The sequence below is a fragment of the Stylophora pistillata genome, chromosome 14 (genome assembly GCF_964205215.1).
Source record: "Stylophora pistillata chromosome 14, jaStyPist1.2, whole genome shotgun sequence".
Lineage (NCBI taxonomy): Eukaryota > Metazoa > Cnidaria > Anthozoa > Scleractinia > Pocilloporidae > Stylophora > Stylophora pistillata.
Window position 1 is genome coordinate 4,416,500 of NC_142532.1, and position 17,395 is coordinate 4,433,894.

Consider the following 17,395-nt stretch of genomic DNA (forward strand, 5'->3'; position numbering starts at 1 on the left):
AGCACGAAAAGGTTGAAAGTAGTTTTTTTTGTAACGTGGAAAAATTGCAAACTAAACAGATGCAATACAAAAAAAAACTGTCGTATCTTCGCAAATGTCTCGCAATCGTGCATGATAATCTCCTACTTTGGTTGGTGCGTAAGCAAATGTTCATCTTAATTAACTTTTGACCATATATAAACAATAGGAAATTGACCCATTCACTCCCAAGATCTCCTGAAGTATTTCCCTTTTCGGTCTGTCACACAATGTTTGATTCGATCAACGACAATGTTGAGTAAATCATAAATTGATTTATCAAAGATCTTTTTGTTTCAAGATTTTTACCAACATGTTCACAACTGCATGCAAGTCTTACAGAAACTGATCAGAGGTTTTTCTATTTTTAAAATAGTCCAGTAACCTTTTCTAGCTTTTGCAGAGAATCAGTACCAAAATGAAAAATCTATAGTTAAGTATTTTGATAGTTTATTACAAGAATATGACATATCTCAAATTAATTATAAACTGTAATTCACTAATAGCTCAAAATCGGTCACTTTTCTCAAAAATTCATCTTTAAATATATATTTTTTTTAAGTTACTTTGGCATCAAAGTGATATTCATTATAACATATTTAGCAAAACATTCCCTAATTTTAATTCTTGTTTTATGAAAAAATATTTTCCCAAGATGTATAAAATTACATTTTCAATCAATAGTTATTCTATCCTAAAACAGACAGTAAAAGCTATGTGTTACTATATACTAAAGTTCATGAGCTTTGTGGTCAAACTGACCCTGGATATGACAGCTTAAAATAAGCAAAACAATTTCCTCACAGGAATTTACTGTTTAGAAAATATCTCTTAACTGTAACTTTAATTTTGCACTTACAAGAGATTTTATATCACCGAAAACCAACTTTCCTCCCCATTTGAATCTACTTGAGATGTGTTTAAAGGTTCTCCAGATTGATCAAAACCGAGGATGCGTCGTTTATCTTTGAGATAAGACTTGAAGTAAAACAGCTCACTGCCAGGTTCCCTTGCCACCTTGTAGAACAGCACCTCCGGACTGTCTTCTCTAACTTGTTCAAGATTGTTGTATTGGCTTGGAGGTTTAGGAAGATCCTGTGGACAAGAGCAGTCAGACTCTGTGTTAGAGCAGCTCAGGAAAGGTCAGCTGTTAGTGACAGTAGCTATCTCAGTGAAGCTGACCCATGATTCCCAGAAGTGATCAACAAGCATTAACTACTAAACAGGTAATGAGAGTACTCAAATTTATCAAGTAGAAGTTTGTATCTCAATGTAGAATCAAATTATTGCAACTGACTCACAATGGAATATGTAGGTTCTGGGAGTGAGAGAATTCGTTAATTAGACTATGAATGGTTTTCTAGGAAAAACAGTATCAGGGATCACTGGATCAAGAATCAAGGATCAAGAAGCGAGGATCTGTTCAAAATAAATCAAATAAATTGAATAAATTAATGGGCATGATTGATTGTTCATCTACGTGACTCAGTCAAGATCTCCCGTATGCTAAAGCAAAAATAAGAGAAAATACTAAATACTGAGAAAGCCATACCACTTTGTGCAATTGTCAAGTTTTGCCTATCGACCATTAGGACTGCTATTGAAGACTGACAGCTGCAGAGCGGGTTTAATGGCGCTTTATACTAATGACGTCATGAAATTTTAGACCCACCGCGTGACTCAGACAAACAAACTCCACTTCTTTGAGAGCTACAAGGAAAATGGCGAGTTGTACGCCTCATTCCCTTACAGTTCTGACCGAAGAGGACAGTGTTCCTGGCTCCAAATTTGAAAGAGAACCGGAAGAATACACTGTAGACCAGCTAAAACGGTGGTTAAAATGTAGGGGCTTAAAATTAAGCGGTAAACGAGAAGATCTTGTACAGCGAGTGAGAGACTGTGTGAGGAGCGGGAATTATTACACCCTTGATCCGGCAATCGATCATGGAAAATGGTTTGCTGCCAAAGTTCTACGAGAAAATTCTGATGTAAAGACAAATTCTGGATCGATATCCATTCCGTGTATTCCGTCGACTGGCTGGCGTGTTTTTCCGTCTCAAAACATTCCTTCGCTCTTCAACTATGGGCACGTGCATTACTACGCGCCAGAATCAATCCAAAATGTTTCCGATCATCCTGAAGACATCGAAGATGGGCTGGGGCACATGACGGATAAACCTTTGAAAAATGGAAGAAAGTACGTGGATTCAGGCTTTGTTCACGATATGATGGACACGGTAAACGGCGATCATTATTTAGTGAGGGCTCACGTTTGGCCGTCGATGAGAGCAGAGTTGCCGCACAATGTTGTTGTTGTTTTGTCTGTGAACAGTGGTGCCGTTCTTCATGCCTCTTGTGATCCTTGCAGGGCTTCGTCTTTATGTCGTTGTAGTCATGTTGTAGCCGTTTTATTTTGTATCCTTGACCATGTTCAGAAACATGGGACAATGTTGAAAACACCTTCCACAAGCCAAGAATGTTCTTGGAATAAAGGAAAGAAGAGAAACAAAAATCCCAGAAGAGTAAGCGATGCGACATATCCAAGCAAAAGGTCCAAGCGAACTTTGTCCGTCATTGAGTTTGATCCGAGGCCTGCCAGATATAGGGAGGTAAACGAGCAGCATATCAATAAATTTTTGAGAAACATTCAAGCTTTGTCTCAAGCTGAAGATACAGGAGTTTCAATGTGGGAAACTCAGCTACAGTTTACCTACAGTGATTACGTACTTGATTGTGAGAGGAAAGAAATGTTGTTAAAGCAAGTTAAACTATTGTACAATAATTTAAAGCCGGAAGCTCTTATGGAAATGCCTGCAACACAGGAGCAGAGCAAATCCGAGAGATGGTTCTGTGAACGCTGGTGCAGGCTGACAGCGTCCAGGTGTCTCGGTGCTTTCAAAGTTGGGAAGCTTGTTAGTGAGTCCCAGCCAAATGCTGCCATTGAAGCGAATAAGTATATTGCCAACCAGATTTGGGGCCTTGCATCTGATCATTTTCAGACATACTGGATGCATTATGGCCTTGAAAGTGAACCAAAAGCTATAGTGAAGTATGCCACCAAGACAAGAGTATCCCCTACAGGATTTTGGGTGAACCCTGAGTTCCCATTTCTTGGTTGTTCTCCAGACGGCCTTGTTGGAAATGACACTGTTGTAGAGATCAAGGCATTGAAAATCTTTAAACAGTACAGTGTAGAGACAGTTATGTGCAAAAACTCTCCAGTGCCTAAGAAAATTCTCGGTAGGCAATGCTTTAAAGTAGAAGATGGGAAGTGTGTCCTGAAGCGCACCCATGCGTATTATTACCAGTGTCAACACATCCTTCTTGTGACAGGAAGAAAGTACTGTGATTTTATTCTACATGCAGCAAGTGGTCCTGATTCAGTAGAAAGGATTCCAAGAGATGAGCCTCTCATTAAGAAGATTTTGTGTTTTCTGACAGCATTTTGGATGCTTGTTATTGCTCCTGAGTTCTTTGAAATGCGTGTCCCTAGGAATCTCTTGCCATTTGTTTTAGATGAGCCCTCAGAGAGCTTGCATTCCTCCAAACAGTTTCCTTTGGAATCACCTGATTGTGGTGTAATACCTGGAGACCCTACCACATGTACTTCTTCTTTTGAGTCTGTAGAACAATTTGCAGCCGCTGAATGCACATCGCCCACTACTATGGATCCTGTAACACCTGCTGCATGTTCACCTGTGTCACCTCCGTCATATCCTGACTTGTGCAGAACCATAGAATCTGAATTGGTTGAAGAGTCTATTCAGCCGAGCTTATACTGCCAAGAAGAAATTGATGCTGCAGAGGCTCTACTCTCAGCCTCCAGTGTTGTTTTCAGTGCTAAAAAATGTGCTTCTGAACAAGACCAGGAGCTGACTGCCTTTCCCTGGGGTGGCCTGACGAGTACTGGGATATCACTTACCAATACTTGTCCCTTGGATAATTGGTTGATGATTTTTCAGGCTCTGACCAAATCACACAAGGTGGAGCTCAGTGACCTTCCAGAGTCAGCTCACATAATAGGGACATCTCTTAAGCTCATAGATGATGGCCTATATGCAGATGCAAAGTTGCTTATCTTGCAGTCTATTCCACAATGGCAGCAACTAAGAGGTACGCATAAACTGTTTTCTTTTTCCTTTTAAAAATTATCATTTAATCTTACACAGACTTCTAGGTCACATTTCAACACAGGTTAGAATTTTAACTTTGGTCAATTCTCTATATTTTCCTTTGTCTCGTAACCTTATTATTCATGGGTTAGGGCTAGGAGAGAAAAGAATTTGAAGGTAAAAAACTTACCTGGATTTTATTTTTACCTCTGACATAAACAATTTGTCATTGAGTATTTTTATAATAGAGCTAACTATTTTCAGTAATAATAATGTTGGCAAAGATTGGTCAGATAAGAAGAAAAATGTATATTAATAATGATTATGTAATAATAAAAATATTATATTCAATTCAATTTTTGTGTTATATTTTTTATTTTAAAGTTGTTGGTGGTACCCTGGACTTGTATGGCAATGAGAATGACTATTTCTTGATGCTCCTTCGTCCATACCTGACAAGCACCATTACAACAACCTGTTGCCTTACAACTTGTCCGCTGCAAGTACACTCCGTGCAGTCTCTGTCAGTCACCCTTGCACAGCCCTCCAAGCTTACAAGCAGTATTTTTCTGGATGCCCTTGAAGACTGGCAGCAATCACCTGATTCCCAGTGTGGAAGGAAATTTTCTAACAAGCTAGCAGAAGAAATCCCTTTCAATGAGGATGTGACTTTTGATGAACATGGACATGCAGACACCTCATGGCATTGCGCGGGGGTGAGGGTTAGCAGCCGTCGTGTTATGTTGAATTTGAAATCATTTCTTGTTTTTTCAGTTGATTTACTTATCAGAGGAGGTAATCTTAGATTGTCAAACACGTCACAATCAATGTTTTTGTTTGGGAAATGCTTTACACTGTATGGGGCAACACTGTGGAATGGGGGTCACTACATTTGTACCTTTTATTATAATAATATGTGGTACATGTATGATGGTTTGAGTGAATATAGACAAAAGGGCTCTGGGCTCTGGTCTTCTTCATGTATGTTTCATGAGCCACAGGGATTTTCTTTAAGTTTTTTAATATATTGTAGCTAGGTCCAAGGTAAAGAGAGCATAAATCTGACATTGATAGCTACTCATATAATTTTGTATTTTATTTTGGAATTCTCTTTAGCCCTGGTTATAGTCGGACTATTGCCCTTACTTTAAAATTTGACGACAAAAGCCTAAGTTTAAAATGAAAAATCTTTGAGAATATTTTAACTTTTCTTGGACTTATAAGCATGTTTACTTTTACAATTCTTTTTCTGGAGTGGGTCCACTTTAATGAAAGACATAACAAATCATGCTTTAAGGGCCCATGTACACCCAAGTGGCTTTGCACATTTGTGTTGTTGTTTTGAAACACTTTTTTGTCCAATGCAGTGTTTTGATTGGCTGACACATTTGATGGGGTGTTCACTTGTTTTCATGCTTGGCCAAAGTGTGACTCTACACATACTGAAGACAGCAATTTTCAACTACCCGAAAACATTTTTCTGGAGCACAGGGTGTGCAATGCATTTTGGGTGAACATGGGCCTTTAAAAGGACACTTTCTTATAGAAATCATTTTTCTTTGTTTGCTCAGTGTTCGAATCTTGGTTGATGACAGCGACAAAAAATGTATAGTAGTTGGGTAATCGTAATTTGGTTTATTCTCAGTTAAAAGTTAATGTTTTCATGTTTATATCATTGTATTTCTGTCCAGCAAAGTCATTTCAATTTTCCAATGCTTAGACTGAGAAATGGCCATTAGAAACTTTGATATGTTTATATAAAAAAAATTGTCATTGACTTGCATCTTGTGCAGGTGTCAAATTCAAATCAAATACTTATTCCTCCAACATGTACAAATGAAGTTTCTTTGAGTTTTGAAAATTTTTTTTAAAAATTAACATCCACATTTTGTGTACAGGTGTAGAAATGTAAATAAGATTTATTTCTCAAAATGTTCTGTTTTATAGAATATAAACATAGCTTGCTGGAAGCAATAGATAATAAAATCGAAATTTACCTTACATCTCAAATTAAATATATTATTATAAGAAGATGACCTGCTCTACACATCCATTAGTTAGAGCCTTGTAAACTTAAGTTAAAATATTAAGTCTACTTACAAAGGGTGGCCTGAAAATTGACAAGGCATGCTGCAACTACTACCATTTGAGTTGCGACAGGAGCAAGAGACAAAGGTATTCTTCTGCTGACCAGTTTGAACTGCTTTAAGCGTTCATTGAAACGCTCTACATGAATCCTAGCTTTTGCAATGCTACGTGTTTCCAATTCCTCTGCAGCACTAAGACTTTTTCTACCTTTTAAAAATGATGGGATTTTTAATTGCACTTGGAGAGGATTTAAGAGATCCTGCACAGTGAAACCACGATCTGCTAAAACCAAGTCACATGGTTTAAGGTGCTTCAAAAGGCCACTTTCCTTAAAGATGCGAACATCATCAATATCACCCTCGAACAAATCAGAAACAAAACATGCTCCACCACAGGGGGTTACAGCAATGAGACACTTAAATGTGTTGGTGTGCTTATAGGAAGAGAAAGTGTTTCCTTGCCTAGCAAAATTCCTGGAACATTCCACTCTAAATTCAGTACAATCAACAATACAACGTATGTTCTTCATGGTTTTGAATACCTTAGGGAGGAACCTGCTAAATTGGGTTCTCTCTGGAAACATAAAGTTTTGCATGTCTCTAAAAATTACATACATCAACTGAATGTATGTTGTAAAGATCTTTGCAATGTAGGAAAAGTTAATTTTCCTGTTTGGGGTACTAAGAAGAGCTGCAATAGTATTGAGAGTAAAACCCCTCTTCAGTCTTAGAAGGCAAATGAAAAGTTTTTCTCTTGATGAAAAATCAGCTTTTGGGCCAGTTCTTGCATTCTCCGTTGCTGGGCAATCTTTACTTTTCCAGTAGTTGATTGTCTCCAAAGGGCAAACATCGTCAAGAAAATCATGCAAAACTTCAAACTGGGAAGGCCTGAGGCCGGTGAAGTGTTTCAAGAGAGCTACATCTTGCACGATATTTTCGTAGGATAAAGTACTCACTATTTTAGGACCCTGTAACTGCGTTGTAGAGACGTCGTTTTTCAAAATCATAGTTTCGACCTTTGCAGACAACTCGTATTTTGAATATATAGTCTGAGAGCCTTGATCAGAAACCAACTTTCCTGAAGGGTTAACGTAACTGTGTGTATCGATCACGGCACAATCCTCATCAACACATTCTTCATCAATAAAACTGCTTTCGTCGACTGTCGGTTCAACTTCTTGTGACTCCTGATGATGATCATCAGAAACTGTAATATCGTTAGATAATTGTTCCTCGTAGTTGTCATCGAATAATTTCTGTTTCTTTGACGCTGGATTTTCTCTTTCTTTCGGTGCTTTTCTCTTGGGAGCACGTGCTCGACTTGCTTGCGCTGGTCTTAGACTTGCCTTCAGTGGATCGGGAAATTCGGCTGTTGGACCTTTTTCGCCAGGCCAGTGAAGAGCACAAATATAAGTGTTTCTTGTTATGTTTTTCTCCGTAAAAAATTCACGCGAACAAGCTACTAGCCAACGCTTGCACTTTGCCATGTCTTGCGAAGGTTTTGGGAAAGGAATAAATACTTTCTTCCCCGATTCCTCTAACTCTTTCAGTGATTTTGGCCATTTATCTGCATATCTTGAGTCTGTCTTGCACTCACCCCAACAACAGTGTTTGGTACCAACCATGCCGCTTCCTTTTAGAACGCTGAGTCGTTTTTTGACGAAATTTTCCGCCGTTTTGTTTCAATTTTACAACTCACGCTCACACATTTCCTTTAAGCTGGTCACAATGTTTGTCTGAGTCTGTGTGGGGGGTCTCATAGGCTATCATGTAACAAAATCTATTTTTAGTAATAGTATAAAGCGCTATTACCTATCGACACTCAGGATAATCTAGACATTTCATGTGAATATAGCACATGCACAAGTAAACCCGCTCTGTAGCTGTCAGTCTTCAATAGCAGTTCTAAGAGTCGGTAGACGAAAATTGACACTTCCACAAAGTGATACGGATTTCTCAGTATTTAGTATTTTCTCTTACTTTCGCTTTAGCATACGGGAGATCTTAACTGATCGAGTCACGTAGATGAGCAATAAATCATGCCTATAAATTAATTTAATTAATTTAATTCATTCTGAACTGATCCTTGATCCGTGATCCTTGATCTGGTTTTCCCAGGAAACTGACTATGAACTCAAGATTTCTATCATGCTACGGTTTTGATTGCAAAGTAAGTTCAGAATGGGACTTAATCAATATTTGTCGAGTTTTCCAGGTTAAGTTTCTGGGTGAGTAAGTAGGATTTTTGCTCATTTAGCTCATTAAATAAAATGTCCAAGACAAGGAGATACTTGATATTTGAATTTTTAATGTTAGCTCCGACATGAGATAATTAACATGCAATTTTCTGTAATCGTACCTTGGCAATGACAGTGTCATTGTCCTTGTTTATTGCCACAACGCTTCCACTTTTATTCTCTAAAATGACAACTTGATGAGCTTTTCCATTTGCGTCAACCTCCGGGACAGCGTGGATCTTAAAACGAGCTGTTGAAGAATATAGTAATAAATGAGACATTTGTTTAGTAAACCATACTAATAAGTAAATGTTCACTGATCAGGTATTTTTACGAGGCAAGAAACTTTCTTTTGTACTTATTTGTCCCTTATTTGGACAAGTCTAGAGCTTCTTTTACCTGTGACGGTGATGTTCAATAAGGCGAAATAAGATACTAGTCACCAACCTCGTTCCCAGGGTCTCTCATCCTCCCGCCCCTTGGAGCGAGTGAGGATGTGTTTTGCACTTCACTGACAGATGTTTTTATTCGAGCATTTTTTTGTTTATTTAAGATAAAGCATTTTTTGTTCATCTGAGATATCATGGGCTGTCAAGATTAGTTGATCTACGAGTTGGATTAAGAAAGCAGCAGTAGGGAATCCGAGATCAGCTTGAAAGGATTGTGCTTCATTCGAAAAGTGTGTTTTCTGCCTTTGTGCAAGGACTGGAAAATGTCGCGTCTCAAGCAGGAAAGAATACTTTCTTGTCGCTTCTGTTTTTGTGATATCCGATATAGGCGGCCCTCGCGTGTATTTTTTGCTTTCAGTTGACTAGCTAGCGCGTTTACAAGATAAAACTTGCTGAATAAACTAGTTCAAAACATTGGTAGACTCCGAGGACTTATCATTCCTGGTGAATCTTCAAAACCATTAGTACCCGAACCCATAGTGCGAAACAAAATGTTTTGTTCCCTGTGAACTGTGCCTTCTTCTGTTTCTCTAAGAAGATCCCTGATTGTACATTAGCTGCCACTATTTCTGTAGTTTTGATTGTAAATATATTAAGATCATGCTTACTTTTTTGGTTCTCACTGATTGCATTAGATAATACAGATGCACCATTCACCCACAAGTAGTGACCTGGAACCAGTCCAGTTTCATTTTGAGAGATAAGCTGATGATCTTCAGTGCTCCATTCTCCGTCATGTGTGTCAATGATTCTCACATTTGTCTGTCATGGGTTAAATATGTCATTTATTACATACATCATTCTACAAGGGTATGGCAGGGACAATGGCTAAGGGATGATGGGAGATGTTGCTGGTAAGAATTTCGAAGGGTACTAAGGTTAGGGGGGAGGGGGGGGAGCGATTTGGAATCAAAGGGTGTTTAAACGCCAAGTAACCCATCTAGCTGGAGCTTATCCCAGTTTCTGTGGCATAACTGACAAAGAATACGACTCCTTCCCCTGGATGGTATGCTAGTCTTTCGTACATTACCTCCCCCCCCCGCCCCTCTACTGCCTCCTTTGAACGTGTTGGGATAATTTCTATTGTAAGAGACACGGTAGGTAAACGTCGCCTATCAGGTCTTGCCATGAGCTTCGTAGAGCAATGCTGATCTATGGTAACTATAAAAGACTGTTTTCGCATTTGCAATCCCATTTTCATCTGTGCAAGAGCATAACTGTACACGTCTAAACGAGCCTTTCAATTTCCAATCTACTTTGAGGGAAAAAAAAAGTTTTAAAAGCCACTAATTGAAGAGGAAAGTAGAATTTCGCCGGAATGAGGTGGCTCAGTTGTTCGATCTGACAATATTCTACGCACGGAGCCGAAGTATTTGACAAGTCTAATCGCAATGGCATTCATTATGCTCAATCAGTGAAGGTGAAGCGAAGGTTTTCTAGAATATTGGAAATCTAAATTGAATATTTGAACTCACCTTTTCCATGTTCTCTTTGGCCTCTATAGCTTTAGAACACCGAGGTCTGTTTGAAATCTGTGGATGTTTAACAGTAACGAGGTTGAGTGCGGGAGCTGTAGAGAAGAATGATCTCGTGACGATAAATCGCTCTTATTTATCCAGCTCGAGCCTGACATTACGTCATCGATTGGGAGGGGAACTTTCGACTTTCGTTTCCCACTTTCGATTCCTGTACGAAAGCAAGACAAAGTTTCCGCCACCGAGTGAGATATGAATTGGCGAAGACAGCGCTATGTTATATAGAACGCCTAAAGTCCGATGTACAGAGCGGCATTTCCCTCGAGGTGCGTGACACATCACTTTCTTTGGGGCATGAAAAGCTTGGTTCGGAAGGCCAAGATTTTTGTTATGTTTTCTTTCGGTTTGACAAGGCGTGTACTGTTTCAAATTAACAGCAAAGCACGTATTACAACATTTCCTCCTCTTTCAATTCTTGGAATTTATCCTGTTTCACTGCTCCCCAAAATAGTCGGCAAAGCTGTGAAATATAGTAACATTAACGATATTTTTTAGGTTTCCGAATGTTCGGTTTCGATCTTTTTTTTTAATGCACGGTTCGTGTTTCTTAGCTAGTGCCAAGGCTCAAGTCTAGACAACAGTTCACTTTTGTTTTATTTATTTTGTTTACTCATATCGTTAAAGTCAATTATTCTAGGAGGGGCTAGATAAATTCTTTCGGCCAATCATAGCTTAGCTTCTAAACTGAGAATGCAAGGTATTTTTAAAAATGGCACGAGGAAAATTGTTGATAAATTTTTTCCTCTAGTTGATTTCCCTCCTTTCCAGCAAGTCAAAACAAATCTGTGGAAGAAAAACAATTGATGTCACCACGTTGCGGGGAGCTTTTGGAGCGACGTCGATGCACCGTGGAAGCTTCATGAGACTAAGAAGCTCTCGAAAAGTAGGGCGCCTCGATTAAAGAGCCTCCCGTGGCGCGTCACTGACTTCAGTGTTTTGACTCGCGCGACGCACTTCGTCGAAAAGGAGGGACTGCTCGCGGTCTATTCCTTTAGTTCGAGAGTGGATAGAAAGCTTTGTTATTTAGAATTTGAAGACGATTATGTGACGATGTTTTTTTGACACGGGGCTGTTAAACTTCTAAACTACCTCTAGTTTAGTTCAGTTCTAGCTTCTAGTTCCTTGGTAGGTAATTTTATGCTCGCCTTGTGCACTGAATATTTTGTACTGGTTGTAAGTATAGATTTGCAAGCTTGTTCAGCAAAGTAAACTTTTAATGAAACACAGCAAACAGTAAAACCGTTTTACTTTTGAAAAGACTAGGTAATGCGTGAACTTCGACCACAGATTTTCTTTTGCAAAGCATCGAGTTCCAACAGCCCACACAGGGATAAATAAACTCTGTATGCGACTTACGCTTGTCAAGCTGAAACAACAATGTTTGTTTATAAGAATGAAATGTTGTATTTTAGGGCAAGTCGAAACTGTATTATGCGGTCACCCACCGGGAGTCAAACGCGATAAAAGAAACGCCATTTTGTCCTAACAGTCCTTAGAAGGAGGATAATCTACAATGTGTAGAGGACATTTGGACTCAAAGAGCCGACATTGATTTCGGGCGACAAATATAGAATAAAATGGACTATAGATATCATTCTTTTTTTTTTTTTTTTTTTTTCGGTGGTTCTGCTTGAAGTGACCACTCAATACAGGTACAAGACATTACAAGCAGGCCGGTGGGACTCAGTCAAAGGTGAACGCGATCGCTTAAGGGAGTTGAAAATTACAGTACTAAGGGGAAAAAGTTTCGGGACTTTGAGAACCGACTGTTTAAATAGGATAACAGCTTAATATATGGATGAGCGCCTAATACGGTGTCGCTTAATTCAGGTTCGACTGTAGTTTGCGGAGAAAGACGTTTGTCAGTGTGAAATGCGCCATGTTAGGAACACAATGTCCGTTGCGCGACTGCTCCGTTGCTTCATTTGAAAATGAGGATTTTCTGTGAGAATTAATTTGGACGTAACAACGATTTGATTTAACAGGAATTTGTTTCAATTGGCTCTCTTGGAAACCATAACCAGATTTTCAGGTGTCTAAACATTCTTGACCCATTGCTAACATATCAATTGAAATTCAAGCTTCCACCACCTCCAACAGGCACAAGCAGCCCAACTGTACCACCCACTTCCGGTCCATCAGCAAATGAAACAGGTAGGTACATGCCATCCTTAGTTACATACTTAAAAGTAGGTTTTCGCGAAACAACTGCATTGCTGTTCTGTCAGCTTCGCTCTGATGTTCCCGCCCTATGACAATGAAGATAAGTCTCGTTAACTTTTCGCTCCTTACATGTAGCTCCTGCGCTTTAACCTATAGTACAATCCTCCCGTGCATATCACAAATAGCATGTGTTACGAGACGCTTTTTTACTGACGTTTCTCTCAGCGCTTCTGCTCTCTGTACATTGTTTACCTTAGGTCTTCGCTGTGTGGATAAATCAAGCAATTGCCCAAGTTACTCTCTCTCACAATGCGAGCATTCTGGGTGGATATTGAGGAATTGCCGTAAGACTTGCAAAGCGAAACGTGACGCTGGACCGCTCGGTCTTGGTTGGAATAACAAACTTCCTGACAGTGCATTCACTGCCTCAACCAAGCTTAGTCCAGGCGAGACTAGAGAAATTGTAAATTAATGATCTGCGCATGTCTTTTGGGTCAGCTTTAAGTTCAAAAACAATGATTCTCCATTTGGTTGTTTTTTGCTCTCGTAGCTGTCAGATCCTCTCACAAGTAGTTTCACTTTATTTCCGCTTACCGCTCGTGTGCATCCGCGTTCTCGGGAGACACTATACGCAGCAAGAACTTGCACTGCAAAGGTACGCCATGATGTTAAACTCCGTCCACTCTTTCTCATGACGTTATTCTTTGCCCAGGTGGCGGCTGGTGGGCGTTGGGAAGCAAAGCTCGTCTTTATTTTGAAGATGATTCCGACAACAAACGAATTGGTAGCTGGTGTGCAGTGGATCGGAACCCGCAGTGGCTCAGGATTGACTTGGGACAGATGAAGACCATCACTGGAATCGATACTCAAGGTGAAATAGAATAAGGAGATTAGCATCCAAATTCTCTTTAGCGGCTGCCATATATTTACTTTAATAGTAGATGTGACTAACAAGTTTTTCATCAGTCGGTGATTTCCTTTCTTCGTATACTTTATTACCTCGAACAAGCATTCGGGCGCTTATTTAAAATTTCGGCTTGAAGGAGGGGCGCATATCCGGGGGTCGCTTATTATTCTCCTGTACTGATTCTGTTGTAGTTGAAGCTTAAAAGGTTTTGAATAAGGTGGCCTTAGAGACAGCCTTTCCTTGAATCCATACCCTTTCAAGATAGTTTGTGCAAGTGGGGCACTTATACGAGAGGGGCTCCTGTTTGACGTTATGGCCTAAAGGGTGGGTGCTTATTTGGGGGAGGGCGCTCAAAATAAGAGCGTGGGCGCTTATTCGAGGAAATTCGGTGGCTGTGCTTTTAAAAGTGTCTAAGCTTAACTCTCATAGCTTTCCTTGGTTAGGTTTTTGTTTTGGAAGAATAATATTTAGTTCACGTAAATGAAATCCATAAAATAGATTAAACTGAATTTAGAAGTTTTAGTTCTAGGACGTTATGTGTTTTTTGAGGATGTGAAAAAGTACGAACTTGCTCTCAGCACTGATGGAATGAACTTTCAGAATTACTAGGAGAGTGGGAGATCTAAGGTGAGGAGGTAAAACGTGCTAATATCGAAAGAGATATAGCATGAGCTGACTAGATTGTAGTGGTACATGGCAAACAACATTTGTTTATATCTACCAGACGAGTGCTCTATCACAAATCCTGCATTCTGGTGGCGACTGTAAAAACCAGGAGCCTTTATAGCCTTAATAGGGCTACTCACTGTCTACAAGAAACAGATCTAGATTGCGTGTAGCGTTGCCAATCAGATTGCAGAATTGCAATAGAACGCTAGTTGATAACACGCAATAGAAACCAAAAGTGACTTATCGAATTGTTAAATAGTAATAATAATAACTGAACTTGCTGTTGAGAACGTTGGAAGCGGTCACTCACGCTTAAGAGGCAGTGGCTTCCAAGAAACGCTCAATATTGATACCTCTTGCTAACCGAGTTTGTTCAAGATCTATACAATAAGCTACGGACCGAGTTTTTTCCCGGCCGCTCGAGGTTATGGCCCAAGTGCGAAGTGCGCGGGCCATAAATCGGAACGGAAAAAAGAGGTTCCATAATTTATAGTGCGAACTTAGAATACGAATAAGTAAAGATTTGCTAAAACATTTGACAATGAAAAACTGCGATAAAATATTATAAAGCATGACACGACGTTTCGACGTTTCCAGAACGTCATTATCAAGTAAACTAAAATAATAAAATCGAGTATATATATAATGAAGCGGTGAATAAATTACAAAACGTTAAAAGTTAAACAAAGAGTTTAGCCCTAATGGAATCGCTCTGGGTGTTTAAATTGGGCCTTATTGCAATAATGCAATAAGGCGTGCAATAATGCCTGGACTCGATGTAGCTGTAAGTTTCCTCAATGTACTCAATGGACTCCACCCTAGTATTCATTTCACTATGGAACTTTCCAACAACGATTCAATTCCTTTTATTGGAACATTGATAACAAAGAACGGCAACAAGCTGGAGACTCAGGTCTATCGTAAACCTACGAACACGGGCCTTTTACTTCACTTTCAAAGTCACACCGATTTGCGCTACAAGAAGTGTCTTATCAAAACAATGGTTCATCGTGCAAAGGAATTGTCCTCTACGCATCAAGCATTCGTCGATGAGTGTAGGCATCTAAAATCTATGTTTCATCGCCTTGGTTACCCTAGTTCTTTGGTGAACTTTATTATCGACAAATGGGATTATTCCTCTACACCAGATACTAAGACAAAATCTGTTGAAACTTTAAGAGTCAGTATTCCTTTCAAAGATCAAATCTCAGTGAACATTGCCAAAAGACAAATGCGCGATCTCAGTTCAAAAATTGGCATTGATGTACAACCAGTCTACATCAGTAAGAAACTTGAGCAGGACCTAAAGCTTAAAGAAATCAAGCCACGCATCTTAAATCAGCATAGTGTTGTTTACTGTTTTAAATGTGATTTGTGTGATTCAAATTACGTCGGATATACGACGCGTCATCTGTTTCAACGCATTGCTGATCATCGATACTCTGCCATTGGTCGCCACCTGAGAGATGCCCATGGGAACATTGACTTACTCAATGAGAGCCAGTTCAGAATGCTTAAAAAATGCGGCACGAAATGGGATTGTCTTGTTTATGAAATGTTGTACATAAGAACAATAAGGCCCAATTTAAACACCCAGAGCGATTCCATTAGGGCTAAACTCTTTGTTTAACTTTTAACGTTTTGTAATTTATTCACCGCTTCATTATATATATACTCGATTTTATTATTTTAGTTTACTTGATAATGACGTTCTGTAAACGTCGAAACGTCGTGTCATGCTTTATAATATTTTATCGCAGTTTTTCATTGTCAAACTTAGAATACGTCGTTAGTATGATATTTATTTCATCTCTGGGTTCAAATAGAGGGGAAAGATCTCACTTCAAACAAACTTTTGAATTTAGCGGGCCGCATAGTGAAATACGGCCCCCCGAATTGACCAATTGTAGCAAATGTATTAAATAAGAGATATGATAAGGTTATTTACAATACGAAATACAAAATATGCTTTAGAAATCGTGATTATAGAAATTATCTCATTTATTTTACACGCAAGTAATTGGTTTCTTGTCAGTTACTTTTTGATCTAACCAGAGAATAATTTGAATATATCAACAAAGTTGAAATGGTAAATTGGCCACCGTAACGATTACAAAAGCTGACGTTTCGAGCGTTAGCCCTTCGTCGGAGCGAATAGAGGAATTGTGGGTTGTCTGTGCTTTTAAAGGCAGAGAATGGAGCTACGTTATTGGTGGGAACATGGAAACGAGAAAAACACCAGACAATAATTTTTTTTTTACCTTTCAAGGTGTTTGATGATAATTGTGATGACTTCACTCCAGTTCTAAACAGGTTTAACCCCGTTAAAGCTCGCTATGTCAAGGTCCTTCCTCACGACAGCCCCTAAACCTGCTGTGACGCCTGAGGTAAGTTGGCTTTCACGACGCCTTTGTGATAGAGCCATACCCGGTTGAGTTATTATGGTAATCCCGAGATTTCGCTCGTTTTGTTCCTCTCTGCTCTATTGGTCAACTGAAAAGACTCTGGTCAACCTGACAACCAATCATAATTAGAACGAAAAACTGTTGTCGTTTCTTCACCAGCGTCTACACGCTCATAAGGAAAGTTCTTTGAAGGGTGTCTTTTACAATCACGCACACTTGCAAATTTCGTCTTTAACAACTTATAAAAAAGGGGGGTTCCCCAGTTTTTGGGAGATTTTCAATGAATTAGCATATGACCTGTCTAGCCCCGTTCACGTAATCCCATAGAAAACCACAATAGAGCAGACGTGTGTAGGCCGGGCCGGACGGGTTGTCGTGAGCTGTACGCCTTTGCTGAGTTTTTTCAACTCTCTTTCCAAAACTGTGAATTCTAATGGGCCATTTACGAATCACTCTTGGACTCTTTTTCAAAGCGAGGCCTGTTGTTCAGCCATTCGTATGAAAATGAGTCTTATTTGCACATGAATGAGAACTTATATTCAAATGAAAGGATGAAAACCAAGACTCGCTTTGAAAATGAGGCCAAAGGTAATTCGGAATTGGACAACAGTGAACTTGAACTTACAAAAAGTCATTTCGATGCTCAATTGTAAAACTGGAGAGAACATTTGAAAGCCGTTTCATTTCTTATCAGCAAAAACAGTTCAAAGGATGATGTAAATCATTTATCTTCTCGTAATGAGTAACAAATTGTTCAACTTGAGCCATGAAACTGCGAGAACTGCCGACTTTTTTGGCGAGAAGAGACTGACA

The 17,395-nt window shown here is 39.3% G+C and overlaps 3 protein-coding genes and 1 long non-coding RNA gene across 4 annotated transcripts; 2 read left to right on the forward strand and 2 right to left on the reverse strand.

Annotated features, from left to right (window-relative positions):
- Positions 1-451: 451 nt before the first annotated feature.
- Positions 452-10,705, reverse strand: LOC111327570 (uncharacterized). Its single transcript, XM_088744997.1, has 4 exons — positions 10,379-10,705; positions 9,512-9,665; positions 8,577-8,704; positions 452-1,113 (listed from the first exon to the last, which is right to left on the reverse strand). Exons 1-4 carry the CDS (start codon positions 10,385-10,387, stop codon positions 886-888), a joined length of 519 nt encoding a protein of 172 aa, XP_088601123.1. The 5' UTR covers positions 10,388-10,705; the 3' UTR covers positions 452-885.
- LOC148716168 (uncharacterized) lies at positions 1,740-5,800 on the forward strand. Its single transcript, XM_088745611.1, has 2 exons — positions 1,740-4,131; positions 4,515-5,800. The coding sequence occupies exons 1-2, from the start codon at positions 1,740-1,742 to the stop codon at positions 5,165-5,167; spliced, it is 3,045 nt and encodes a 1,014-aa protein (XP_088601737.1). The 3' UTR covers positions 5,168-5,800.
- LOC111344515 (uncharacterized) lies at positions 6,032-7,873 on the reverse strand. The gene has a single exon (XM_022951751.2). The coding sequence runs from the start codon at positions 7,840-7,842 to the stop codon at positions 6,223-6,225; it is 1,620 nt and encodes a 539-aa protein (XP_022807486.2). The 5' UTR covers positions 7,843-7,873; the 3' UTR covers positions 6,032-6,222.
- A 1,531-nt stretch (positions 10,706-12,236) lies between the features above and the next one.
- Positions 12,237-17,258, forward strand: LOC148716169 (uncharacterized). The gene is made up of 4 exons (XR_015995478.1): positions 12,237-12,592; positions 12,859-13,472; positions 14,032-14,135; positions 16,481-17,258. It is a non-coding gene; the product is annotated as an uncharacterized LOC148716169 (long non-coding RNA).
- Positions 17,259-17,395: the final 137 nt, after the last annotated feature.